The 27,957-nt window shown below is 40.9% G+C and overlaps 2 protein-coding genes across 2 annotated transcripts; both read left to right on the top strand.

The window, feature by feature from the left end:
* The first annotated feature begins 83 nt into the window (after positions 1–83).
* Positions 84–23,240, top strand: LOC114522522. The gene is made up of 14 exons (XM_028543228.1): positions 84–156; positions 2,833–3,073; positions 3,187–4,774; positions 5,222–8,000; positions 8,274–9,957; positions 10,166–15,169; positions 15,351–16,298; positions 16,515–18,010; positions 18,285–18,915; positions 19,043–19,576; positions 19,914–20,094; positions 20,285–20,619; positions 21,019–21,701; positions 22,498–23,240. Exons 3-14 carry the CDS (start codon positions 3,234–3,236, stop codon positions 23,137–23,139), a joined length of 16,458 nt encoding a protein of 5,485 aa, XP_028399029.1. The 5' UTR covers positions 84–156; positions 2,833–3,073; positions 3,187–3,233; the 3' UTR covers positions 23,140–23,240.
* Positions 23,148–27,781, top strand: LOC114522525. Its single transcript, XM_028543231.1, has 7 exons — positions 23,148–24,754; positions 24,965–25,474; positions 25,678–25,895; positions 25,973–26,118; positions 26,441–26,927; positions 27,247–27,300; positions 27,419–27,781. Exons 1-7 carry the CDS (start codon positions 23,237–23,239, stop codon positions 27,480–27,482), a joined length of 2,997 nt encoding a protein of 998 aa, XP_028399032.1. The 5' UTR covers positions 23,148–23,236; the 3' UTR covers positions 27,483–27,781.
* The last annotated feature ends 176 nt before the right edge of the window (positions 27,782–27,957 follow it).

Genomic DNA, 27,957 nt, shown 5'->3' with positions numbered 1-27,957 from the left:
TTTTTACAGTTTGTTTCTCTGTTTCATTCAGCAGGTGCTGTTAATCATTTAGAAATATACCCTGGATTAAAATGCAGCTATGATTATAACCTTGAAGTCCATACTCATCGCGGAGAAAGGTCTACTAAAGAGCAGGACTCTAAAATCAATGCTAAGGTATGTGACTTCAGGAAAAATAGACATAGGCTACATGTAACATATAAGTTATATGCTTGGTTTCAATTATATTTATCTGATATCAAACACTTAGTTTGGTAAAATTTGATATGGAAACCGTTTGAACCCAATACATTATGCTTTAATTTTTGTTCTTCAGTTGTCACGTTTGCATAACCATTTGATAAAATAATTATTATAAAGTTCATGTACATATAACATTTTCAATGGTAGCTACTGCATGTATTCCTATATATTAACCGCTCGAGCTATACAACGTACCATTTTTATTATTGAATGAGCGTAGTGAGTTGAAAGGAGTCGGTTGCACTAGCCCGGCACATTTTAGTAATCATATAGCGCACTATAAAAACATTGTATTGTATTTTAATAGAATATAGCCTATCTTTGAATATATCGCTTGAATGCGAGACTACATACCTATATGAAATATATTGAAATTCATACAGTATAGGGTTTGAAAGTCTCAACCGACAATGGTATAAATTTGAAGATATTGTTCTAATTCTTAGAACTAGATTTTTAGGAAACACTAATCCCGGCAAGGGATTAAGATTAAGCATTATCAATGATCACCATGGCTCCAAACTGGATCTTTTTTAATTTACTCCGCAATTGAGGAAAAGAGCAGTAATCCCTATAAAACCGATAGTAATCTTTTGTAAATAGTGCTGTATCTTTTTATGTATCTGAATAATCACTAAATATTACCATAATTTCAAACAATATAATTAACAGTGGTCATACTTGGAGGCTGTTTAAATGAGCCAGGTTACCGGAGATTCAATGAAGCGTGAGAGGACTTTGAGGTATTGAAAAAAGTCTTTATGACACCAAACAAGCACATACTATATTGTTGTGGTGATTATACGACTGCCAGGATCATGTTATCTGCTCAGTTCAATACCTCAAAGTCCTCTCACGCTTCGTTGAATCTCGGGTAACCGGGCTCATGTAAACAGCCACTTAGAATATTTTCATCTAGCTTGAAATTTCGTCACACAAAGCAAAATCGACGCATTAAGCAAAAAGTGTTGAAATGCCTATTGTAAAGTGCACGCTTTAAGGTAAAAGTATTGTATTAGTTGAAAATTTCTGAAATTTCCGCCTTTGTCAGGAAGTAAACATTTTACAGATTACATTTTACATGCAGGGCCCTAATTAATTTCCCAGTTTCACTTCCCAAACGCAGCTTCTCCTGCTCCTTTGTAGGGTTTCAATCATGAATACAATTGTCTTAATAATAATCGTAAATCTTATATCTATTTTTCAATAGCGCAGGCTATAGTATCTGCGATGAATCATGTTATTTCATGTATAGTATCATGTTGTTTCTAAGATTATCGACAAAATCATGCTCATGATTCTTTCGATGGCCTGTAAAGCTTCCCATAGCTCCATTTCTGAATGTTAAAAAACTATATAGGACTACATTGTAAAAAAACAAGTAAGACATGCATTAGCATGTAATGAAATGCAAAAGGTGAAGCGTTTTATGGGAGAATCTATAAATTACATAATAATCAAAACAAAAACTCAAAGGGACACCGCAGGATATAAATCCAACTTGGCTTTAGAATATTCTGGGCTTTCTGAAGACAAACAAATAGCTCAGTAGGTGCGATTACGTTCATTAGTGTGTCGGGAAATACCAGGAAAAATCGCTGGTAACGCTAACAATGATTATCAAATATTAAAATAAATGTCATTAAATTGACGAACCGCGCCAATATCAAAAACAACTATTGTCTTGTAGCGTTTCAGTGAGGCGGCGCTTATCACATGCAAATGCTGCAACTTTTAAATTTAAAAATATTTGAATATTTAAACGCATGGAGATAAATCTAAGTATTTTCCCACGCCTGTTTCTATAACGTATAATTTCTTGAATAATAATTGGTATTATTTACAATGTTTGTTGAAAATTGACATATATTAAGATTATGTTCTAGTGTTCAAATAAATGGTTTCTCTTTGCCTTTATATTCGCGAAGTGCAATCGTGTTATTTTATCGCCGTTAAAATAAATTATTTCTTAAACTTAATTACACTCGCCGTTGGAGTCTTGGGTTATTTATCAACAAATACGCGCGAGGCGGCACTTTCAGTTTTCATTGCTGAAATTATAGTGCTTTGTCGGCATACGGGAGGGCTTCAATATTTTTTGAGACGATGAATGTTTAACCTGCATAACTTGTATACGACATCTCATTCAGTATGTAGGCTTTGCCGTCGTTATCGACCTTAGTTATTGTATGCAAATCAATATGACAGGAGGTCCAACTAGGCAGCAAACAATATAAAGTAAGAAGAGAGGCGACGGTGATCACTTGGTTGTTAAAATGTGCATTTACAATACCGCTATTATCATGAGAAAACATTTAAGTGTGTCACCTGTGTGTAGCTATAACAAAAAAATCCCGCCTAATGAAAGGGAGGCATGATACGGCATGTTCTCCCTGACCAGGTGCACGACAGTTATTTACATACGAAGTAATACTAAATAAAAATGTTTATTGATGTCCTCTAGGGAACAATTCTTCGGAAATTTCCTTTGCTCAATCAGTACTATAAGAACTATTGTAAATGATAGTCAAAATCTACTTTGTCCATAGGAAAAAATTATGCCTAACTACCTTTTTAAAACATCTTCAGGTAAACTTAGAAGTGGTTGACCGTTACACTACAGAGAACGACGGTTACGTCACGAAGCTTGAATTACGCAATCTCCGCGTCATTCGTTCAAAAGGCGGACGAACAATCAAGCATGTTGTTAACCGCAATTTGGGAGAAAAACTATCCCAGCCGTTTTTCTTCTTTCAAGATTCAACAGGAGAAGTCACTCGCGTGTTTTATCCACATGATGATTCTCCAGATATTATCGGATTGAAGAAAGGTAAAATTATTTAATAGTTTATAATTAGTTATAGTTTTTGTTCACAAAGGAGTTTAATTTTCTTTGACCCGAAAATTATTCCCTGTCGTAAAATTTTCTTTTAATCTCTTTAGGGGTAGTTAGTGCTTTTCACCTCAAACTTCATCCGAAGTTTCAGATTATGTCATTCAACACAACGGAAGAAGACGACTCAGGTATCCACGTCACCAACTACATCGTCAACTATCGCAACACCACTCACGTTGACTTCACAAAACAATGGAGCGGTAATGATTATTTGAAACACGCAGACGGACGACCCGTGGAAGGCAAACAACACGTGAAAAGCCGCTACGACTCCGCTGTAAAGATCGAGGACAATGTCATCCAATCTGTGAAAAGGACTCATTTCTCCCAGTTGCATAACGAGAAGCACTTCAAACGACCATTGACTCACCCAGATTTTCAAAATCAACCTAATTTTCACATCAAAGCCTCAGGAGAGAGTCAACTTGTCATGCTTAGCTGTTCACGAAAATATAGACGGGGTAAAAGATCTTTGACTGACAAGAATTTAGTGACCTTGTTGGCGAATCTCAAACAAGATACCCTAACTCACACAGACGTGCATCGTTTGCACTGGTCAAAAATTGGAACTCCCAAGAAACCCTCCCGAACATTTTATGAGCTAATCCGGTGTTTTTGGGATAGCTCCGTAAAGAAAAACGAACTATCGCAATGCGTTAAAGAACTTCATTATCTTGCCCGAACAGACAATGAAATTCATCGAACCATAATCGACCTTACGTTATCTAGATCTCATCAGAATTTTTCATCATGGTCTGCGTTAGTTGGAGCTTTGGTTGTTAAGGGAGATTATGAGACTCAAAAGGTTTTATCCCAGGCACTTTTGTCGGAGGATCCCCGGCCTTTGACTGAGAAAGAACATTCTTCACTTCTCGAAGTTATATTTTTCATTCCAGCAGGACCTCTGCACCCGGAACTTTTAAAAGCTCTACAGTCACTGCATAAAAATACCAGCAAAAGTGAGGAGGTTACAGTTCGTGCGATGCTGGTCATGTCTGGCTTGGTTCGCCGAGTGCACGAGGCTGGCTACAACAGGTCACTGTCAGATAGGGTTGCGCAATATTTACATCGAAGCTTTAAAACCCATCCCGCACGTTTCCATGACGACGAAAGCGAGTCACGCGAGACATACCTTCGTAACCATATATGGGCTTTTGGCAACTTAGGCCATGCATCACTACTAGATACAATCGTCCGTTATTTGGACCACGGCAGCTCTGGAATCCGCTACTCCGCTGTGTCCGCGCTGCGCAAACTTGCAGCTCAAGACACTGATCATCACCTACTGTGGGTTTTGAAACATGATGAGCACGTTGCAGTGAGGGCTGGTGTGGTCGAAGTATTCCTAGAGAGCCGACAGAACATTTCAGACGACATGCGTGAGGGTATCGAAGATGCACTTTGGTCCGCTGAGGAGGGTGACGAGCTCGATTCGAAAATTACGGAGTTTTTAAACAGGCATGGCGATGACTCGCATCACACAATCAAACATCTACGAAAGCGGAGGGAAGCCATAAAAAGGAAGAAAAGAGCGCTTCACCCAGAATTGAGACCAAGAGAGTTCTCACTGGGAAGTAAGCGAAAATGGTCAAAGGCATTTGGCGGAAACATGGCTGGAGCAGAAGCTTTAATGAGGTTTGTTTAATTTGTATCCGGGCGATAGAAAATCAGTTGGCAAAAACGATTATTTGATTAAATGTTTTTTGGACTAAAATTTTATGATTTTATAAAACCATAATACGGATTATTGAGCGTTAGAATCCTTTGGCCTTGGCCAACTTTTTTCCCACTTCAGGCTTTCAGTATGGCCTTTGACGAAGGAGACTTGCTGTCAGAAACAAAAATAATTGTTGCGTTATTTATCAAAATGTTTTAATAATAATAATTACTAGAAATACATGCATGCAGTAACCCCTCGCCCATTTGAACCAAACAAACTCTCCCCTCCCCTCCCCTCCCCAGTCGCCACGCCCCCTGAAAGTCTTGCGAGGTTGTTCTATTTATTACTATATAATCTTCATCGATCCAGTGCCTAAATTTTGTCTCAAAGAGATTTCAGTATGGCGATAATATCTATTTTAGTTTTGTGAACCAAGTGAAATTACAGATCGGGATATTTGGAGGAAAGTTCGAGGTAAACATGGATAATGCAGCACTCTTCCGCGCAAACATATTCTGGTGGAGATTTGACGTCCTAAACGGTAAAGCAGCGTTTAAAATGTCGGCAAGATTCAAGAACGATATTCCCAAAGACCTTATTCATGCGATAGCGGATACGGGCGACGATATTCTTGCCAGTGTTGATTCCATGACCAGCATTTTTACAAAACACATCCAAAACTTCATTGACAAGTTAAAAAACTATCTTCCATTGGATTCAAATGCTTTTCTACAGTTCATCACAAAGGCTGGCGAGTTTATAAAGCGCTCTCTCCAGGCTACACGCTTCGGGCGATTTTTCAGTGAAATTGTAAAGTTTCTTACGACCGCATTACGTACTAACGGGCTTTGGCAAAAAATTGCTTCCTTTGTCAAAAAGCTGTTGCAAAATCTAAATAACTTAAGTCTCTCCGAAGGCCCGTTTAACGGGGGATTTCAATTTCTGACAAATTTACTGAGTCTCGTTTCGAGCACCGCCTCAGAGCTTCCGAAGGGTTTCACAAAAACTTTTAGCATCAAAGACTTTCTAAAACACATATCTGGTAGATTTGAATCGATCGACGTTGCCGTGGAAGACTATTTTAAGAAATTGGGCCTTAATGTTCCTGAAAATTTCTTTCGCATGTTCCATTTCAAGATCACGCTGGGATTTCCAGATTCTTTGGAAAATTTCAAGAACGTATTGGTTCGCTTAATAACTTTCGGAAACAATTTTCTAGAAATGCACTCTGTTTTCCAAGATTTAACGAGAATTGAGTTACCTAGGCTTAGTCGTTTAGACCCTGGTCTAACATCTGGTGAAAATCGGTTTTTTGACTTCGGATTGTCATTCGATTGGAGGTTGAAGTTCAATTTTAAGATCAAAATTTCCGGACAAGATTTTCAGAAACTTCAGAATTATTTCCTTTATCTAGTTAAAATTTTCCGGCAACTAGATGGTCCAAATGTTGACTTCGAAAAGTTTTTCCAAAATTTCCTACCCAATATGAGAAACGAGTTAGAATTTATCGACACAGATCTTTTCAAAAATACGAGACGATTGAATATAGAACAGTGGTTCAGACAAGTTATTGAGGAGTTCGGGAATATCTTAGAGCAGCAAGATGACAAACTCTTAAACTTTAGTAAAACTGTAAAATTCATAAAGGAATTACGAGTCGAAGCTGGAAAATTTTCTAAGAAAGCGCTTAACAATGTTTGCAAGTTTCAAGGATTTATGTTGAAATCCTCTGGAAAATTACAAGACTTTGGCGAAAATTTAGAAAAAGAGGCAATAGTTGTGATCCGACAAATTGAGAACAAAGCTCAAATGGTTATATCGGAGGTTATCAACGTCACTTTGTTCGTTGATCGGCTTATCGATGACCTTCAGAAAAAGCTATCGGACACGGCTAAAAAATTTGTGAACCAGTTTTTGACCAAGTTAGAATCTTCACTTGAAAACGTAAAAGAATTTGCGGACAACGTTGCGGAATTCACGAGCAACACCACAGACGTGAAGCTCGCTGGGTTTTGCTACAAAACTGCAGATTTATCTGGAGAAATTCTGGACAATATTCAGTCGAAAGCCGCGGAAGCTGTCAAGGAACTAGCAGAATTTATTACCAGCAATTCCCATGGCATTACCGATCTTGTAAAACGGTTCAAAACCGTCGTTACTAACGTAGAAAAATGGCAAAGGGAGAATTTGCAAAAACGGTTGGGAAAATTTGCTCTGGTTGCGGAGACGCTCGAAGAATTCTTGTCCTTGCTTAAAAACGAGAACGATTTCTTAGGAAAAGTTTACAAGATTTCTACCAGCATCAACAGTGTTATTAAGTTTTTGATAAACTTTCCCGAGCACGCCGAGATGGCCCGTCAGGCTGCCGATAAGGTAAACGACTTTGCCACGAATGCCACCCGATGGGAAGCCGAAGTCAAGAAACTCGACTTAAGAAGGAAATTCAAATTAGACTTTGACGATAGGTTGCGAGAACTCTGCAATAAGTTTCACACACTCGCTCAGGATTCTGTGAAAAAAATTCAAGGCGACAACCTTTTCAGAACCTTTCGGGACTTTGTAACCAGAAGAACAGACGCTTTAATTTCTACCGGAGTTGGAAAATTGAATTTGTTGAAAGAACCGTTGAAGTTAGTTCGAGGTGAATTGGAAAAGGTTTCAGAGTCTGTCAGCGACGTCGAGGCTGTCTTGGTAGAAATGAGACCATTCTCGAAAAACTTTTCCCCGATTCTTAAAGAAGTCAGTCAACTACCGAACTGTTCTGAAATTGAGCTTGTTTTCAATAATTTTCTCACGAAATGCGGAAAAAGTGCGAAGGCCTTCGGTAAACAAGCTTATGCGGAGTATAGGGATTTAAGATCGGAGGTGAAAGCATTTTCAGAAATTTTGCCTGACGAATGGAAGATATTGAGTCTTCGAAAATGTGTGAAGCGAGGTACGTGTTGGTCTGAGGCGTTCACGAAGCAAGCTCAAGATGTTTCGAGAAAAATTAAAATCTTAAAAAGGAAATTTGATAGGAAAGAATTGTTTGAAACTTTGGAACCGTGTAAAGGTTTTGTGCAGGAAGTATCTCATGTCGTCAGGAAAGTGAAAAACATTTCAATATTAGTGAATGAGTTTACTCTGAAGGATGATGTGATGAAGATGAAGGACTTGGCTCGCAGAATTACAGGGAAGTTTTCTGGGAAGGAGGATTATCAGGTTTGATAGACGATTTGTTATCGTAAAACCCTCAGCAGTCTAGGCAATCCAAACTTTATAAATGCGAGATGTGTTTTATCGAGTCTAACACCACTCGCGCTCTTGGTTTTAGGCCTAATAAGACACATTCTTTCGTTCATAGACTATACATAAATGAGATAAGAGGACACCACTATAACGTATACACATTTAGACCATACCATTGTGCGACGCACATTCCATCTGTCAAAAAGGCAATAATTCTTTCTTTATATATTTTTATACTCTATGCAGGACAAGAAACGATCTGTTGGAAACCTCTTTAAGAAAGTCAAAGGCCTTGCTCACTATGTTACGAAAGCAAAAGAGACTAAAGAAAAACTAGAAAAACTGGTTGAGGAGGTATTTGGTAAACTGAAAAGCCTCTATTCGGACAACATCGAACCTTTTCAAGAAAGCTTAAAGGATATTCAACAAAACCTAGGCTTGTCATACCAGCTTGGTAAAAGTTCAAATTCCTTCAACTCGAGTTTGCAGTCTGTAGACTCTGTGGTTGCTGCTATGACTCTATTTACTGAAGTTGTTCAAAAAGTTGTCGGCCCTTTAGAGGGAACTGTATTGGAAGTTCTTTCAAAGACCGTTGACTTTAGCAACATTTTTTTCAGCAAACTTGAGAACTACGGTGAAACGGTGAAAAAGGTTTCGGAAACGGTGAACGACTTTCTGGATAAGATCATCTCATTTTTGAATATGATTCAACTACGCCAGAAAGGGTTGGATATCCGGGATTATAAACCCTGGGACCAATACCCGTATTGCTCGGAGGAAGTATGCCTAAGATTAATCCGCAGGTCTTCAAAACTTTACCTCACAGTTGTTTTCTTATGGAAATATCCACATTTGGAGGACCTGTCCTCCGTTCCCAACACAGGAAAATGGCTTGTACCCGGGCTCTTTGATGACTACAAAGTGCGAAGCATTGCACCATGGTCTGAAACTAAAATGGTCCTTGGTATGCGAGGCGTCGCTGCAAACATCAACAAAGCTTCTCTGCTAGTTGTGGTCGACATAGGGTCTTCGAGCAGTCAAATTACGAAAATTATTCAACTTCAACAAAACGGTCAGCCTTTCACAGGCGACATGGGCGGCGTTGCTGTGGTCAAAGATACTTTTATTTGGACAACCAGTGGAAATAGTTTGTATGCTATCAAGTTATCCGATGTCCGTAATAGCATGTCAACCAGCGGCCCTTCTATCGTTAATATTGCTGAAACAAAGTCACTCTCCCATCAAGCAACCTCGCTCTCTTACGACAGTCGAGACAGTCAAATTTGGGTTGTCGACGGTGGTGGTTCAAAAGCCCATTCCTATGACGTAAGTCCCTCTGGCGGCGTATTACTACAAACGAAAACATTCGAGGCAGGACAGCATACGCGTGGGTTCGCGATCGTAAGACAATTCGGCGTGAAATACGCTGCCGTAGCTAAGTGCGCGCCGGTTGCTGGTTTCCAATGCAAGCTGGAATTCCATAGCGTCGACTCGAGCGTTTTAGAGGACTCGACTATTCATAGGGTTGTGCGAACACCCACTGGTCTAGAAGGCATCCAAACCGTGGACTCAGAACATCTCGTGACCGCATTCTCAAGCGGAACAATTTCGGAGAAAGACAAGATCGAGCGAATAGCAGGCGATTTCGAAGATCGATTTTTCAAGTTCAAGATGCCGATTCTTTCAACAGGTTTTAACATCACAGAGAACTGTATCTTCCTTAAAGTTGGCTGGGACTGGATTATACCCGCCAAGCGTCTATTTCCTGTTGGTGAGAAGATATGTGGTGAACGGCGAAAACGTAGCGCTCTGGAGAAAGCACTGGATACTGATGTGTACACCAAGGAACTAGAGGGACATAGGAGGGTACGGCGACAAGCGACCGAAAGCACTTCTTGTGCTTGGAATCTGGAAGGAGATCCCAAGAGAGGTCTGTGGTGTTGTTAATTTTTGTTTAGTTACTGCGAACTTATGTAGCACAGATTGTTTTCAAGTCTTAAAGAGTATTGTAGTTTTTGAAGTGTTTTTATCCGAGAAATTTTCTGCTCATTTTTTATTTTCACTCTAACAGCATAGTTTGATCAACGTAATGATCAACAAATACAACAGATAATCAGAACCTTCAATGTCTATTTTAGGATCGTTTCCAATATTTCCTGACATCGCACTCTCTATTCCGGTTTTCGGTATTGGTGTCTCCTTTTTCTTCGGCGCAGATACTTCTTACTATGCAAACTATAGAGTTACACTTTGCCTACCCGAAAAAGAAGTCCGCCTTGCGATCATCCCTGGGGCGTGGGTTACGGTATTCGCCGGGGCAAGGGTTTCGTTACTGATCATACAAGTGGGTGTGACGGTTGAGGCGAGACTACTAGAGACCTATCTTATCCCCGAACTTGCTGTGCGTGTAGATAAATGGCCGCTGCGTGCGTGTTTGGAACTCAAAATGCAAATGACCCCGTTGTCTATTCGTGTCCACCTTTGGCTCCGGTTTAGACTGTGCTTAAGCATCCGTGTGAAAAGTTGGTTTAGAATTCGCATCTCAATACGTTGGTGCAGTAAAATAACTTTAGCGGAATGGAGTTGGTCATCTAAAGCCATACACAATACTCTGTTCAGTAATTGCGAACGCGATACCGACGAGACACCCCCAAAAGTTGGAGAATGTACCGCAAAGCAGGTCGGAAATAAGAAATATGTCGTTCAATGGCACGGCTTCACCGAAGACACAAGTATTCAGAGTTACGTCGTCAAGATCGGTTCGTTAAAGGGTTCTGGTGATGACCATTATTCCATCCACGGAGAACGACAGAGTCTGGTAATTCCAGATCTGGATATAATGCACGGTCGTTCCGTCTACGTCGCTGTGTACGCGTATAATGGTCATGGACTAAAAAGTCCAGCAGCGAATTGTCCTACTTTCTCTTCCTGGCGAACACCCCCAACTATAACTTTCGTTCACGATGGTGAAGCGTCGGAAGATATAGACTACCAGTCAGACATGACAAGCATCGCTGTTCAGTATGGTTTTGTTGGAACTTTTGCAGACTTGGCAAGCGTCAAGTGGGGGGTATCCTCATCACCAAAATGTACTCTGTCTGAAAGCGAGGCTGATGTTCTTGGTATGCAAGATATTGGAGAGAGCTATGCAATTAAAAAGACTGGACTGCAGCTTACAAATGGAGGGAAATATTACACTCGTGTACAAGTTATAAACCACCTGGGATTAGCCAGCGTAGCTTGTAGTGATGGCGTTACCATAGATACTACGCCACCAGTACCGGGTAACTTCGTTGTGGGGAAAGACGGTACGGGATATGTACCTTCGTTGAGACGAATCTTTGGCAAATTCCAACATTTCTTGGACAACGAGAGTCCCGTGGTGCGCTACGAGTGGAAACTTGTTGACGAAGAAACTGGAAATGACACCGTACCCTTTAGAATTATACCGCTGTACCAAAAGTCACCGTTGCTTGACGGCCTAAGTTTAGTTTCCGGGAAAAAGTACACTTCTGTTCTCAAAGGCACAAATGCTGCAGGCTTATATTCAACAGTAAACATTTCAGGTGTTATTCCTGATGATACTGCCCCGACATGCGGCGATCCACCGAGTGACGTCTTAAGTTTCACTGACGATGTAGACAAAGATTTTGTCCGACATCTTACAAACCTCACCGCCAGGTTTTCGTGTTACGACGATGAAAGTGGTATCCAGTCTGTTCGTGCAGCTGTGGGAGCTTACCCGGGCGGGGAAAACATCCACGCGTTTGTTGACATTGGGGATTTGAGGAGTAGAACATCTGATGACTTCAAGACCACATGGATAACTTTTGATTATTTGAATGTCACGTCGCTGGTTCGTTATCACATTACGGTAAAAGTTCGAAATAACGCTGGTTTCGTAAAGACAATGTCTTCAGATGGGATACTTACTGATACGACAGAGCCAACGGTATTACCTAGCTACATCAGAGATGGATATCGAGGGATAGACAAGAAGTTTAGTTCAGGTTTTGATATCTTTCCAGCTCACTGGGAAAACGCATTTGCTGACGCCGAAAGCGGAATTGGAGAATACTTTGTAGGGCTGGGAACGAGCCCAGGATCGGACGATCAATCAACTTTCAGAAGCAATGGTGTAAGCACACAAGTCGTGATAAGCAGCGGTGATTTAAAAAATGGTGTAACCTACTATGTAACGGTAATAGCCTGTAATCGAGTGGGTATGTGCGTGAATGGTAGCAGCAATGGCGCTATGGTCGATTTTGTACCACCTCACCTGGGCGCTGTCATAGCCGGTCATATTGGTCCTCCTCTCAAAGTCACGTGGATCAACAAAGCAGCCTGGGCCCGCTGGCAGTGGTGTCCAGCAGATAAAGCGAAACAACCATTCGCAGCCGATACGTGCGACTCGTTAAGCTTCTACGACAAACATTCTGGAATTAAGCAATTTGGTTTGTCTGTGCTCTCGTATGATACTGCGGAACTACTGATTCCCGTTAAGACTGTGGGCCGTGTTGTGACCAGCGGTCTACATGTGAACATGCCAAATGGAGTATTTTCTGCCGTTGTTGAAGCCGAAGATCGTGCCGGAGTGCGTTCGAATGCAATATCAGAATCATTTATTGTTGATGCAACCTCTCCCCGGCTAGCAAAGCTTCACCATGGTAACGAAGATCAACCAATCAGATACACGCGTGTCCAAAATCATGTGTTCTCTGCGTACTTCGAGGTAGTCGAAGATGTATCAAATGTTGCTCAGTACAGCGTTGGAGTGTCCTCGTATCCGGGAGGTGAAGATGTGATACCGTTTGTAACCTACCAGCCTTATGCTACCTTAAATGTGATTCGTGCAAATTGGACAGCCAGAACTGCAACAACTTTAAAAAATGGAGGAAAATACTACATCTCAGTAAAGGCCGTCAATTCCGCCGGGCTAACAATTGTTGCCACGTCACAGCCGTTGATTTTCGATATCGATTCACCTTTAGTTGCGCATGTTTTGGATGGTTGGGGCACGCTGGACGCTCAGTATCATTCGCTCGCGACCATATTCCGAATGCATTGGCAAGGTGTCACAGACATTTCTGGCATCAGTGAAACAAAAGTATGCTTAAGTTCCACCAAAGAAGCCTACAATTGTGATATTCATCCTCTGGTGAAATTATCTAACTCATTACTCTCCTACTCGTTTACGAATATTAGTCTTTTAACAGGAACAAACTGCTACGCATTGCTGCAACTCAAAGACAACGCAGGTAACCTTGGCAGCTATTGGACGGATGGCGTGTTAGTTGATACCAGCCCTCCGGTGAGCGGACGAGTCACGGACGGGCAAAGCGGAAGCGACATAGTCTACCAACGTGAAACCAACATACTGCACGCAAGCTGGAGCGGCTTTTATGAGAACGAATCCTCAATTCATCATTATGAGTTGGCCTTTGGTACTTCGGAAAATACTTCAGATATTCAACCTTTCACTGATGTTGGTCTGGTCACATCATCCGCCAGTTCAAACCTGCTTGTCTTAGAACTTAAAAATGGAGTAAAGTATTACGCCAGAGTTGTGGCATTCAATACGTTAGGGATTCCTAGCAAAATCGAAACTTCCAATGGAGTGGTAATCGATTCTACGCCGCCCACCTTTTCGTTACCAGTTTCTGACGGGGACAACCCATACATTGAACTTGATTATACCAATCAAGTGACCTCGTTGTCTGTAAGTTGGGCGTGCAATGACACGGACAGCGGGTTGCTTCGCACGTTTGTCGGGTTTGGGTCTCAGCCTGGTGTTGTGGATATCGTGGACTACCAGCGTGTGCTGCCATACCAAACTTCGTATACTGTGAAAAAGCTTTCTCTCTCCCATGGCTATAGATATTTCGCTACCGTGAAATGCATCAACCGAGTTGGGCTACAAAATTCACTGTCTAGCGATGGCATCACAATAGATTATACGCCACCGTTGCTAAGTTACGTGCATGACGGGATTAGTGCCTATAAAGATGTCGATTATATTTGGATTGCCTCTAATGTGACTGTAAACTGGAAATTTGTTGACCCGGAGAGTCATGTGGTGAGGTATGCAATTTCCATCCATCATCTTACAGATGGCGAGAGAGTTTTTGGACCGTCGGTAATACCCGGAAATAAGCGAAGCACAAAAATGGCTTTGGCGGGAATCAAGTTAAAACAAGGTGAAAGGTATGCTTTTACGGTTACGGCTCAAAACGGCGTTGGACTCAATACAACTGGAGTAAGTGATGGTTTCGTGGTCGATGGTACGCCACCAGTGTGTATTAACGTATATAGCGCAACCATTGATAGATCTCAGACTGCTTTTATCGGCCAGACAAGGAAGATTGCGATCCACTTCGAGTGCGGTGACAATGAGACGGGGATTAATGGGTATCACTTTGCTATTAAAGACCTCAATACTTCTAAGTATATTCTTCCATTTCATCAAATACAAGGAATCTCGGCGCTCTCGACCCTTGCGGTCGTGGACGGCGCTGGTAAACGAAATCTCCAACTTCAAAATGGCGGACACTACCAAATAGGCCTGCGCGCCACGAACAATGTAAACCTAGTGAGAGAGTACTGGACACCAGACGTTATAATCGATACTACTCCCCCCGTATTTAGTAAAGTCGTAGCCACGTTCAAAGTTCAAAATGAAAGCATTGAAATTACTTGGCAACTGAGTGACCATGAAAGTGGCGTAGAGTCACTGTCGTGGTCTCTAGAAAGATCACCCGACGTGGATATTCCTAGAAACTTCACTGAAATTTCGCATAACTTTTCAAAACTTCTCATTTCTGGATTCTCGTACCAACTCGGTCAGACCTACTATGTTCACCTGAAAGCTTCGAACAGAGCCGGTCGATCTGCGTCGTTCGTGTCTGACGGTGTCATAGTTGATCGCACTCCTCCCTCTGCTGGTCGAGTGTCGGCTGATTTCGTAGTGCCCTCGAACTACGATGGTAATCCGAACACAACCGACGGTGCTTCGTTCACAGTGAAGTGGAGTGGCTTCGTAGACCAAGAGAGTGGGGTCAGGGCGTATAGCTGGGCAATAGGTTCATCTGATAGAAAGACCAAACTGCTGGGGAATGTGTTTTACACAGGAATCACGTTTACAGGTTATTATTTTCAATATCATTTCATTATTTTCAAATACTCTCATAATCATAGCTGTATTGGCAACGTTTATTGGAGTTTGTCGAGAGCTTTCCAACTATTACTTTATTGCCTATGTTGGTCGTGTTCGGCACCGTTGATAACCTTATAATTATGCTAACCAAAATTTGCCTTTTAAAACAGGTACTTTAAATGGTTATATTATAACCGACCAAACTGTTTACACCAACACAAGTTACTATGTATGTATACGAGTCACAAACAGCGCTGGCCTGTCCACTACAAGTTGCTCCAATAAAGTATTGGTGAAACTGGGCAAACTAACTGCTGGTGTGGTATACGACGGACCGTTGCCTCAGGATATCGACTTTCAACTAGACGATAAGGCAGTTTGGCTTCATTGGACAGGATTTAAGGATCCTGTATTCAGCTTAGGGCATTATGCATGGTGTTACGGACCGCTCACAACCGCTGAAGAGTTAAATTGCACGACATCACTAGCTCAGGTGGATCCTCCTCTCAAAACATCGACACATCAGTTCCATAATATCTCGTTACTTCCTGGTCAGCGGTACGGCTTCGAAGTGCAAGCGTCAAACGAAAGGGGCAAAACTGTATCGGCTTTATCTGATGGCTTCACTGTCGATCGAACAGGGCCTTTGGCAGAAGGTATTCAAGTCGGCGGGTCGCGTGGTACAAAAGTAATTTATGTATTTGATGTTACTCCACCGATAATCTCATGGACAATGAATGAACGGGAAAGCGCAATAAAGGAATATCACTTTGGCATCGGCGGCTCACCCAAATCCGATGACTTGCACTCCTTCACTAAACTGGATGGAAGTCAACATTCGATGAACCTCGCAGAAATTAACTTTAAATTTATTCACGGTATTTCATTCTACATCACAGTTATCGGAGTGAATGTTTTGGGTCTGGAGACAAGCATGATTTCACCGCAAGTTATCGTCGATTGGTTACCGCCAACGCCTGGCGTAGTTCGAGATGGAAATGGCACAATTGATGTAGATTTTCAAGCGAATACTAATCACGTCTCAGCGACATGGAGTGAGTTCCTGGACCCGGAAAGCGATGTGGTGGAATACATGTACTGTGTTGGCACGGCACCAGGTAATTGAATCAATTCACTTACGATAAACTTAAACCAGAGACTTCTTTGCTTTAATCTTCTGTATTGTCAAATTCATAAAAGAACATAAATTATGATCGATGAAATCAGACTAATTGTTTTAGTAATTCATTTATAATCCACAACTTTGTAGGTCAGAAACAACTTAGTAGGTTAGAACTAAATGATTGTTAAAAATTGTTTTTATTATTTCACAGATTCTTGCGACGTTACCAACCAAACCTCTGTCAACTTGAACCTTCACGCAACGGCGCTCGTAAGCCTTAAGAAAGGGGATACTTACTTTGTCACAGTAACTGCCATTAATGGAGCTGGATTATCAACATCGTCGTCTTCAAACGGTTTCACCGTTGACATTACACCTCCCGAAATCAAAGGGTTCACAGCAACTGCTGTTATAGCCGTTGAGCTGAATTTCGCAAATAACACCACCAGAGTTACTAGTGTTTTGACTGATCCGTACCAGATTTTTGCCACATGGGATAAGGTGTTTGACCAGGAAAGTGGACTCAAAAGCGTTAGTCTTTGTGCAACCACGACTAAGGTTGATTGTAATTTGTTCTCGGAAAAATCTGTTGACCCTTCCTCTGAGAATCCGAGTCTAGACTTCGGTACCTCGCTTCAATCTGGGACGGTATTTATGCTAAAGCTTGAAGTACAAAATGGAGCAGGTTTAGTGGCTATTGCATATTCAGGTAGCATATTAGTAGACAGCACTCCGCCATTGAAAGGAACGGTCACCGTTGGCAACAAGAATGCTTTGGTGTTCCTACAAGAAGGACAGTTTCTTCGTGCTTCATGGCAGGGCTTCGCAGATCCTGAGAGCGAAATTACCATGTACCAGTGGAAGGTTTGCTCAGCGAGTCAGAGTTCAAAATGTGTATCTGAGCTCTTGAATGCAGGCTTGAATACAAGCCTATTACTAAGCGACGTTGGCATTGATCCCGGTACTGAGTTTAACTTAGTGATAAAAGCATGGAACCATGCTAAACTGGAAACAACAGCCGTTTCAAATCCCTTTATTCTCGATAAAACCCCGCCCGAATCCGGCACGGTATTTGATGGGGATACGTACTTAAAGGATGAAGTATATCAGAGTTCGTTTGAACAACTTTCTGTAAGTTGGAAAGGTTTTCGAGACAGAGAAAGCGGGATCGTCCACTACGAGATCTGCATTGGGTCAAAGTCGGGTCTTTGTGATGTTCTTGGGTTTCAAGATGTCGGCTTTACGACGAAAGCATTGATTAATAACCTTAATCTTACACACAATGAGACATATTATACAACTGTTCGTGCCATTAACGGAGCCGGTCAAACCAGTTTTGCGAGCTCAAATGGGATATTCATAGACCTGACGCCCCCTGTGGGTGGAGGACTTCGGGATGGAGATAGTTCAGATATTGATGTGACATTGTATGATTCCTATGTCAGTTGCAATTGGGATGAATTCCACGATACCGAATCGGGAATTTTGAAATACGTCATTTGTGCCGGTACCGTGAAAGGGTTATGTGATATATTACCACTTACCACAGTTGACCGTGGCTTCGCGTTAAAGTTGCAGTTTAGGCTAACTTTAAGTCCTGGGGTTGTTGTGTATTCTACGCTGAGAGTTTATAACAAGGCTGGTGGCTTAACGGAGGTCCATTCGAATGGATTTTTGGTGGACAGCACACCGCCTTATCCAGGCAACGTAGGTTTTCTATCTTAATATTTTATACGAAATAGATCACTTGATTAGTTTCAAAGATTTTACCCTGTTAGTCCAATAATAGTACATTGGAAACTGGAACTAAACTAGCTATGTTTGCGAATGAAAACTAAAACTTTAACTAAAAGAGGCATCTTACAAAATCTCTCTGAAAATTTGGTAATCAAGCCTATAGGAAGAAAAATCAACTTGAAACGCATATATATTTTGATTTTCTTGTCATCCATATCTACCTAAACTTACTATTTATTTTCAGGTCAAGATCACATCACCAAGCTCAGTGGTTGGCGACATACTATACTTGATATCGAAAAGCGCGGTTTGTGCCTCATGGGACACCTTCACCGACGACGAGACAGATATTGTTGATTATCATTTTTCTTTATGTTTGGAAAACAATAAACAGAACTGTCCAATTCCAACACGAGACCTCAACAACAGAACGTCAATGTGTATCGAGGAACCAGACGTCGCAGAAGGCCAGAGCTATGTTATAAACATTACAGCAACGAACAAAGTTGGTCTTAGCACATCTGCAAATTCTGCCGCATTTATCATCGATACAACCGAACCTGATGTTGGAAATGTCAAAGCATTAAATCCCTTGGGAGAAAAATATGATTTCGTCTCATCAGCCATTCTTGCGCAATGGCATGGTTTCATTGACCTCGAGACCGGGGTTCGTGGTTTTTCTGTGTGCATAGGTACGGCACCTTCCTTGTGTGATGTAACCAACCTGGTTACCGTCGGGAACACGTCGAGTTATACTTGGTATAATTTGAGCTTGATTCACAATGAAGAATATTTTGTGTCTATAAAAAGCATCAACAATGCTGGGGTTTCTACCAATTTTACTGTCTCACAACCCATTTCTGCAGACACAACAGGTGAGCGTACTCTATTTTTACTTCACAAGTATAAACGATATCTTCACTAAAGGTTGAAAAAAGCTAATTTAGACTTTTGTGTCTTATTAAACACATATCATTAAAAGCTCTTATCCTTTTCTTACAGAACCTTCACTAAGCAATGTTATCGATGGTCTCGAGGCAGAAGACATCGACTACCAACAAAGTCGCAGGAAGGTGTCCGCTTCATGGTTTAAGGTTGAAGATCCTGAGAGTGACATCATTGCCCTTATGTGGTGTGTAGGATCCAGGCCTGGTTCGTGTGAACTGTATCCCAGTACTTCGTCGGATGTTACCACGACCAAAATATCGGTTTTCCTGAATCAGCCAATCAAAAATGGGGAAATGTATTACGTCACAGTCAACGCAACCAATGGCGCGGGCTTGACCAGCGTCGTGGCATCAAACGGTGTTACTGTTGATTACACACCACCACGTGTTGGAATTGTTATTGATGGTGAGAGTGATGATGTTGATTATCTCAAGGGTGGCGACACGGTGTACGCTCGATGGACAAATTTTGAAGATCTAGAAAGTGGGATTAAATCGTACCTGTTTGCTTTATGTGAAAAAGAAAACGTAACCGTTTGTCCAAGGGCGTTTTCAGACACGGGACTTCAGACTAATATTAGCTTATCCGGTGAGTTTATTTCGCTTCTTGGCGTTGACACAAGTGAAAACATACATAAGTCAAAAAATGTATCATAAAGTTCATTCGAGCACTCTCTATTATTACGATGCCATTATTATTTCCCTCGTAAGAATAATAATGCCGTCAACTCTAAAACCTTTAAGAGACATTGCTGAAGTTCTCGTTGAAATACAAGTTTTAGCCATTCAGAAGGTTGTTGATTACCAGTCTTTACCAATAACTCATCTAGTCCATTTGCGATTTCGTCGGCAATCGCTTATTCATTTATTAGTTAATGAGGCAAAACACTACACACATGAACTGAATTTTTCCATGCTTTCCTTAGGGATGGAGTTACAGAATGGTAAAGAATATGTGATTATAGTTCGTGCTATCAATATGGTAGACTTAAAGAAGGATGCCACATCAGATGGATTCACTGTTGACATAACGGCACCTGTTTCCGGACGAGTCGTGATTGTGTTCCCATCACCGAGTAACTTTGATATTCATCAGATCACAGCGAGGTAAATGCAAACTAAAATGTCTTTGAACCCAATAGATAATAGTTCTTTTATCTGTTCTAAAAAGAAAACAAACTCTATTTATGCTGAATAACTCTGTCAGTTTAATTCGATCCTAAATTGCTAAATTTAAAATCCCATTCATATACTGAAATACAGCAAACGTCTTTTTATGGAATATGTTTTTTTTCAGATGGGAGAACTTCATAGATGCCGAGTCAGATATCTCCAAATACGAAGTTTGTCTTGGCACAACGAAGGAAGAATGTGATGAGATCGATTTCCAGTTTGTTGGTTTGAACATGAATCACACCTTCATTGGACACAAATTGCGACATCAGGAAACGTATTACGTCACAGTAAAAGCAACAAACAATGCAGGGATGTCCACTCTTGTTTCATCCAATCAAATAAAGATTGACCTGACTCCACCACACCCAGTAAGGCAACTAAGTAGAGTCTCTTTTGATTTGGAGAAGATCTGTAGAAAAGGCATCTTAGAGGGATCTTGTAATAAAACTGGGCCAGGTACAGCTTTATATAATTATACTAGATTAGTAGATACCTATATTCCTTCTTAACTGTTCCGTCTAGCGGTCAAGTAAGATTGTCTTTAACTTATCTGGTTTTACTATTGGCGGTGGCAATAACTAAGAAAGCGTTAGTCATACTGTTATCTCTGAAAGTTTTAAAGTGCATTTTTTTGGAGGTCGAGTACGGACATTTCGTTTTTATCGAGTGTCCTTATTTGAGAAAAACCAAAACCAAATTGACTTTGTCTTTGACAGTAAGAACCATAACCTCTTGATAAGCCAGCAAAAGTCAACTTTTTTTGCATGTGGAAAGCTGCATATTTCAGGCATAAAATGTATGTTAAAACACCTGTTGATGTGGCAATAATTGCCTTTTGAAACTTTATTATTTCAGAAATGACAGAGCGTGTTCTTTTAAAAATTACGTGCGTGCGTGATTTGATCAAAGCCTCGTGGCTGGAGCATGAGGACGAAGAGTCCGGCATAGCTTTAATCGAATGGTGTGTCGAAAGCATAAACAATACGTGCGACGTAAAACCTTGGCAAGCGTTACCGACCAACCTACTGTACACATCTGCCGTTATTCATTCACTTTCCAAACAAACTAGTGTCCGAGTTGTCGTTCAAATCACCAATGGTGTAGGAAACAAAGCAGTGCTTGAGTCGCGTGCATGTAACCCGGTGAAGACGTTCCCATCTGAACTCAGTGTTGTCGAAATAAATGCCCAGAATAACTCACTGGGCAATATAGATTACCAAAACGATCTTGAAGCGATTGTGGTCACGTGGTCATCAAACAACGTGACGTCATATTCCAATGTCCAGGCTGCTTTAACCGAGCCAAATAAGAGATTGAACATAAATGGTTCGTTGCGAAAAAGATGGAGCGGCGAGCCGTTAGCTTACGGTTTCGTGGACATTCCGCGTGAAAGAGCGTATATCAGGTTCAGCGGTGATATGATTAAACCATACAAGAAATATCGCCCGGTGATTAAACGATGTAACGAAGAAGGCCTATGCACAGATTCTTTTGGAGATGGAGTTGAAATAGTGCCTGATGCACCCCCAAAAATACAGGTAATTATAACATTGCTATTGCTGACACTTAGCACTTTTGACAATTCCTTGGCCACTGTATACCAGTAGGAAAATTAAGATCAAGTAGAATCTAGCTTTACTTTGTCTCACTTGCCTATTCGACGCTGTTAAGGTGGCTCGATACAGTTTCTCGAATTTTTTTTGGGCTCATTTTAAACAGGGATATTAACACCTAAATATTTCACCATAAGGCTAAAAGTTAATATACTTTGCAGGAAACATATCTAGAGCGGAAATGTTCTCAGAACTTTTGCCTGGCAACCGTTACCATGGCAACAGAGACGTTACAAAATGGCCGCCAAACAGGGTTTAATCGTGTTTATATCACAAACGAGTTCGGTGACCCCCAATTTTTTTTGCATTAAACATTTGACCGACCGTGCCACTCTTGTCAATTGTTGGATAAGCTAGTTAATTAAGACAGAACATCATATTTTAGAAAGAATAGGTAAATAAGAAACAGGAAAGATTAGGTTCAAATTGTAAAGAAACCATTCGTTTACAAAAGGTCGTGAGTTCCAATTTAACTTTGGAATTCTTGCTATTTTAAAAAATTGTGTTAGTATTAATGACTTAACAAAGCGATTAGTGCACCCCAAAAGCACAACCAATGCAAGACGAAGCTTTAACGTAGATATTCATGATCTCTAGCGAGCGTCGCGTCGTATGTGTAGGCAAGCCCGGGGTACCATTAGTATTTCATTTGTGGATCAGTTCAATTTATCTAAATTAATTATAACCCAATACAACATTGCACATATTTTCTTCCCATCAGGTGAACGCCACGGATACATTTGAGGGTACTGAACAGGAACGATGGCAAAAATTCGTCAAAATCCCTCGTTTACCCCGAAGACCGGTCAGAGACATCCTATCTGATCCATTCAGCGTGGTTATAACAGCAAACTTAGAAAACCCAAGTACATACTATTTGGCAAAGAAACGTATGCGAGAGACTCTCCAAGCTAGCGTTTACAGGATCACATCAGGCGCCAACGAAACACAAAATGAAACAATTGATATTCGACATATTTTTGAGCATTCACATATACACGATGACGCTGACGTTTGCTGTAAAAGGACGAATAAAGAGCCGCGCACTGTTCACCCTGATCAACAAATTAAACCCGTTCAAGAAACAAAGGCGTTCGGCGCGTCTGTGAGCTATCTGAAAAACAATCCAAATGTAACTATAGTATCGTCTCAAAATTCTGCATACGTTTTTTCAAAAGGGTCCTATGAAGGTCCTCCACTTACTTTAGTGACGTTCAATTCTACTATGAATGATAGTTTTGTTAAAGTTAAAGGGTTTACTGACACTGTTTTGATATCGGGTAACGGGAAATTGCTGTTATACAGAATTGATACCGGAAAATCTAGCTCGAAGCGTGCCGATTTTAGGAATAACCAATTGTAATCAAACAAGTACAGACACGATCGAACCTTGTACGATTGACGACGGATGGTCTTCCTCGGAAGATGTCGGGAGAGAGTTTGCTTCTGACGGTGCAAAAATGATTGCGGTCAGCGGAAAGCATCCACAACATGGTTACGGTGTTGTTGCAATATTTAGAAATGACTCCCGTCTGTTGGGATTGGATCATGTATTAGGATCGCAAGAGAAAGACCAATCCTTTGGGAAGGCAATCTCAATGAATAAAGATTTTTTGGTTATAATCGGATCTGGCGTTTATATCTTTTCAAGAATGTCTAACGGTTCCTGGCAGAAGAACAATGCACTTTCCAAAAAGTTTAACAATCAATTTCCAGACAATATCTATCTGACAAAACAAAATGAACTATTTCTTCTATCAATTTCAGACAAAACATTGACAGTTTTTGAATTGCAGCCACCAGGAAATGCGATCAGGAGATGTCGAATGGTTTATTCAGGGCTTGTTCAGCTGAGTGGGAGTTTTGATGTGTTGGAAGGCGAGTCAAGTGTTTTTGCTATTGGTATCATGGTTGACGGTCACGATGGAAGTGATTTGGGTGTTTTCGAACCAGGGAATAAGTGTGCAAAGATTGGGAGAGTGGTGGCAAAAAATGACCTTCGTTTTGATGATGGTAAGGCAAAGGCGTCTGTAGCAATCACAGACGGTCATGTTGTGATTGGCAGTCCAAGTTTGAATACTTGGCCGAGCGATTATGTGGGTGCAGGAACTGGACGTGTGTATTTCATGAAATTCTGTCAACGCAATTTCGTACGTTTGAAAGTGTCTGATCTTGGACATCAGGTGACAGTAAAGTGTGTCGCGTGTGGCCTGGGGGAAGAGGCATACCCTGGCTTTGAGGAGAAATGCGTGAATTGTAGTCGTAGTATTTGTTTGAAAAACTCAGGAGGTTTAAGGTTCAAGCTTTCCCACTGTGATAAATACCCTTGCGGTTTAGTTAATAATCGAAGTATAAGCCAAAATATTTATCCAGCTAATCTTACAGTTACCGAATATGGGCCCAGCTTTGGTGACGACGGATTTTACCTTCCCGGAACAGAACAGAGTTATTTCGTTAGGATCACCCAAAGGTCGGCTTCGGGACTCACGACTACCTCCGACAGCATTCCGTTCTCTCTCGACAACACCTCGCCAGAGCCGGGATCTGTCTACGACGGCTTGGGTAGCGACGAAACCCGAAACTGTTCAGCAAATACGACATTCGGTTCGGAGCACCAGTGTTCAAGTCGAAGTTTCGCCAACACCGATTTGGATTTCACGAACAACACCGCCTCAATCAGTGCTCGCTGGATCGATTTCCGGGACAATGAAAGCGGCATCGGGCAAATGTTTTGGTGCATCGGTTCCAAGCCTCTCCGAGATGATATCATGGGGTGCAAAAATGCAACTAACCATGCGAACAGAACTCTGACTGGGCTATCGATGCAGCACAATGATTCGTACTATGTGACAGTATTGGTATGTAATAATGCGGGACTATGTACTGCCAAGTCAAGCGATGGAGTTGTGATCGACACCACACCACCTATTATAAATTATGTCCGAGATGGATTGATGGGTCCAGATATCAATTTTCAGGTCAGTTGCCTAAGGTTGCTAGGTTCCAAAGTCTTTAGATTTGCTGCACCTTTAAGATACTTTGAAAACATAGATAGTTTGTCCACTTTTACGATATTTAAAGCATTTTTAACTGCTTTCAAATTTTTAACTGCTTTACAGCATTGTTTTTCCTTTTTTACCTCATTTTCATATCCATCGGTTGAACATTGAGTATTCCGTATTTTTTAGGTGTTTACCAACATCATATTCGGCAATTGGGCAGCGGAAGATCCCGATAGCGGCATAGTCTCGTACGAGGTTGGTTGGGGTTCGTCTCCAGGACTGGATGACCTCTGGGAGTTCCAAGAGATTGGAAATGCCACAGCCTACTATGCAAAGTTCAAACACGGAGATCTGGTGAAGGGGCGCAAATATTACGTAACCGTGAAAGCCATCAACGGTGCAGGCCTGGAATCTGAGGCAGTGTCTTCGAATGGCATCATGGTTGGAAAAACCGAGTTTGTCTTTTCGAAAAATGATTCTGGATCGTTTTTCTTCGATACTATGAATGTGAACGCCAACGAGACACAAGAAAAGGATTCGGATGTCGGAAATACATTTGGAACTTTAGACGTTCCCTCCGGGGCTGTCGAAGATGAAGTGAAATTTCAGGTTTACAGCCTTGGCAAGGAAGAGTTGAAGAACGGCACAGATGATAATACGACTGTCGTTGATCCTGCTGTCATGAAGCCGCCAAAAGTAAATAGATGTGTAACTTTATTTTTTGCGCATGTAGTTACTCTCTACGAGCCACAACATCGCAGTATAGCTACCCACACTGATTCATTAAGTTCGAGACATTTTTTCTGATGCTCATAACAGACAGGCTGAAAGCTTGGGATAGATTACCATAAAAATTCGCCTCGGTAGGCCTATTTAATATTAAATTTATTCCCTTTTAGCATTTCAAATTGGGCAACTACAGTTTCCAAATCAAAGCTTACGAACCAGAAAACAATACTTTGCAAGAAAAATATCGTTTCAAAAAACCAATAACCATCTCGCTGTTCTACGACGTCGATCAAATGTTGAAACAAAACAAGAAAACTGTTAGTAGTGAAGTAAATAATAACGATATCGATCCTGTGCTTCTATTATGGCACACCAAAAATCAAACATGGTGAGTAGTAGTGAGTGAATACAATTTCGGGAGGATCTTGTAAAAGAAGCTTCAAATTTATTTTTTATCTTTTCCAGGTTCGATGCAGCCAAAACCTGTCCTGAGCCATGGACGTTTGTTGATCATGCTGCGAAACTTCTCAAAGTCCACGTCTGTCATCTGACCCAATTCGCCCTATTCTGGACGTTTACAGCAGAAAATGGAATAATTGAATTCCTCAATGGTTTGTTTCGCTCACTTTAAGTGCCTCTAAACTGTTTAGTAGCCGTATTTCCTTTTATCAATCTAGTTTTACTGCGGGCGGGGGGGGGACCTGAATAAAGTAACCTTATACTGAATAGAGCAATCAGTTCTAGCTTTATAATCTTTCTGAAAGTCCAGTAAGTATAATCCATCATTTGTCTAGTGGTACTACTTGAAGCAGGGGTACCAGGTAAAACGAAGTTGATCAAACTTGGTCATAAACCTATATATTTCAATAGTGATAATACTGACAATAGTTATTCTAGTCACATAGACAACGTAGCTCACATGTAACATTTTAGGTTCCTCGACTGGCCAGCCCAAACAAGCCATGTTCGACGGAAGCAGTAACAGTATCATTTATGATCCTAAACGATATGGCGGTGAAATTATTCTTAACATAATTAGGCGCAAGGGTTCTACCGGAAGGATTAATGTCACGTGGATCGTCATCAGCCAATCAGGTGGTAGCATTCCATTTAGCGTTTCCCCAATGAGTGGTGAATTGAGTTTTTTGGAGAGCCAATGGAATTCCTACGTTCATTTAAAATTCGGCGGTTTTCCATCAAAGATGAGTGAAATGGTATTGTCTGTGGAATTGTTGAATGTGTCTGGTGGTGCGATGCTGGGGAATTCGCGCAGGGTGCAAATCGTCTTTCCCGCAAAGCTGGACAGAGAGGGGCCGGAAGATAGTAGCTTTGCACTGGAGATTGTTCTACCGTGCGTTGGTGGTGTTTTGGCAATTATTATTATAATAGCAGCGGTTTGTTTTGTCCGAAAACGACGCAGGTAAGGTGTTAATAATGTGATGATGGGAATGTGTTAGTGATGGCATATGATTATTGGGAATAGGATAATGATGATAATCGCCAATGGTGATGGTAATCATGTACCATTGCTCCGGCTGATGTTGATTGATGTTTTGGTGGTGATGATGATGCATGAGTTGTAGTGATTATGTATTAGTTATCATGTTCATGTATTGGTAATCAACACAATAATAATAGATGGAGGATGATGATTTATCGGTGATTATTAGTGACCATTAAGATGGTTTTGATATTAGAGACAATGCTTGTGAACCTTTTGCATCTTTTTTTTACCACAGCCGCCAGCCTGCGGTATCATCCAGAGGGAGAGAAAACCCTATTTATAGAATAGGGTAAGTGTTGCGTTTAATACCCGAGAAAAAGCAAAATATGTAGAATTGTTTTTATTTCTTTGATATTTGTTATATATTATATTATTATTCTATGATTTTCTCCTTTTTTTCATTATAGTTACGGTCAAACGGATAGCATTCCTGAAACGCTCCAGGAGACATCATTCACACAGCCCAGGTGAAGAGCAAGCCTTTGTTAATGCATAAAACGACATGCACTTATATTAGCTATATACTAAATACTTTAATAAAAAAATTAATTGCGATAGATAATGGAATTGGGAAATAAATAGATGTACATGTATTTGAATTGTAAAATTTTCCGACGGCTGGATTGTATTATAAACAAGTAATCTTTAAAAGAATATCATAGGCGTATGAATAGCATTAAATTGTATGCACAACAAGTTAGTATATCTAACAAAAATTAATACACCTGGGATGAATTTAAAGTTAAAAATATTTTCTGAAAATCATTAAAACACACGTAATAACCTCAGACTACTGCAAGTCTTGTATGTAATATTTGATCAATATTCTAAAATACGTTCTAATAAACTACCTAAAAAAGGAATTCTCTAAGTTTTGACCTCAGGGCTCGCCAGCATAGTTAGTAATTAGTATTTATTTGAAAGATTCACTGCCTCTGATTGGCTT

The sequence above is a fragment of the Dendronephthya gigantea genome, unplaced genomic scaffold (assembly GCF_004324835.1).
Source record: "Dendronephthya gigantea isolate DGI-Jeju-01 unplaced genomic scaffold, DenGig_1.0 000023F, whole genome shotgun sequence".
Taxonomy (NCBI): Eukaryota; Metazoa; Cnidaria; class Anthozoa; order Malacalcyonacea; family Nephtheidae; genus Dendronephthya; species Dendronephthya gigantea.
The sequence above is the reverse complement of the archived record's forward strand: the minus strand, read 5'-3'. Positions and strand labels throughout refer to the sequence as shown.

Coding starts and splice junctions, on each gene's coding strand:
- LOC114522525 (XM_028543231.1), top strand. CDS start 23,237: ATGATTGCGGTCAGCGGAAAGCATCCACAACATGGTTACGGTGTTGTT. Junction 25,896..25,972: donor CACACCAAAAATCAAACATG/GTGAGTAGTAGT, acceptor TATCTTTTCCAG/GTTCGATGCAGCCAAAACCT. Junction 26,928..27,246: donor TTTGTCCGAAAACGACGCAG/GTAAGGTGTTAA, acceptor TTTTTACCACAG/CCGCCAGCCTGCGGTATCAT.
- LOC114522522 (XM_028543228.1), top strand. CDS start 3,234: ATGTCATTCAACACAACGGAAGAAGACGACTCAGGTATCCACGTCACC. Junction 16,299..16,514: donor CTGTGTTGGCACGGCACCAG/GTAATTGAATCA, acceptor ATTATTTCACAG/ATTCTTGCGACGTTACCAAC. Junction 18,011..18,284: donor CACCGCCTTATCCAGGCAAC/GTAGGTTTTCTA, acceptor ATTTATTTTCAG/GTCAAGATCACATCACCAAG.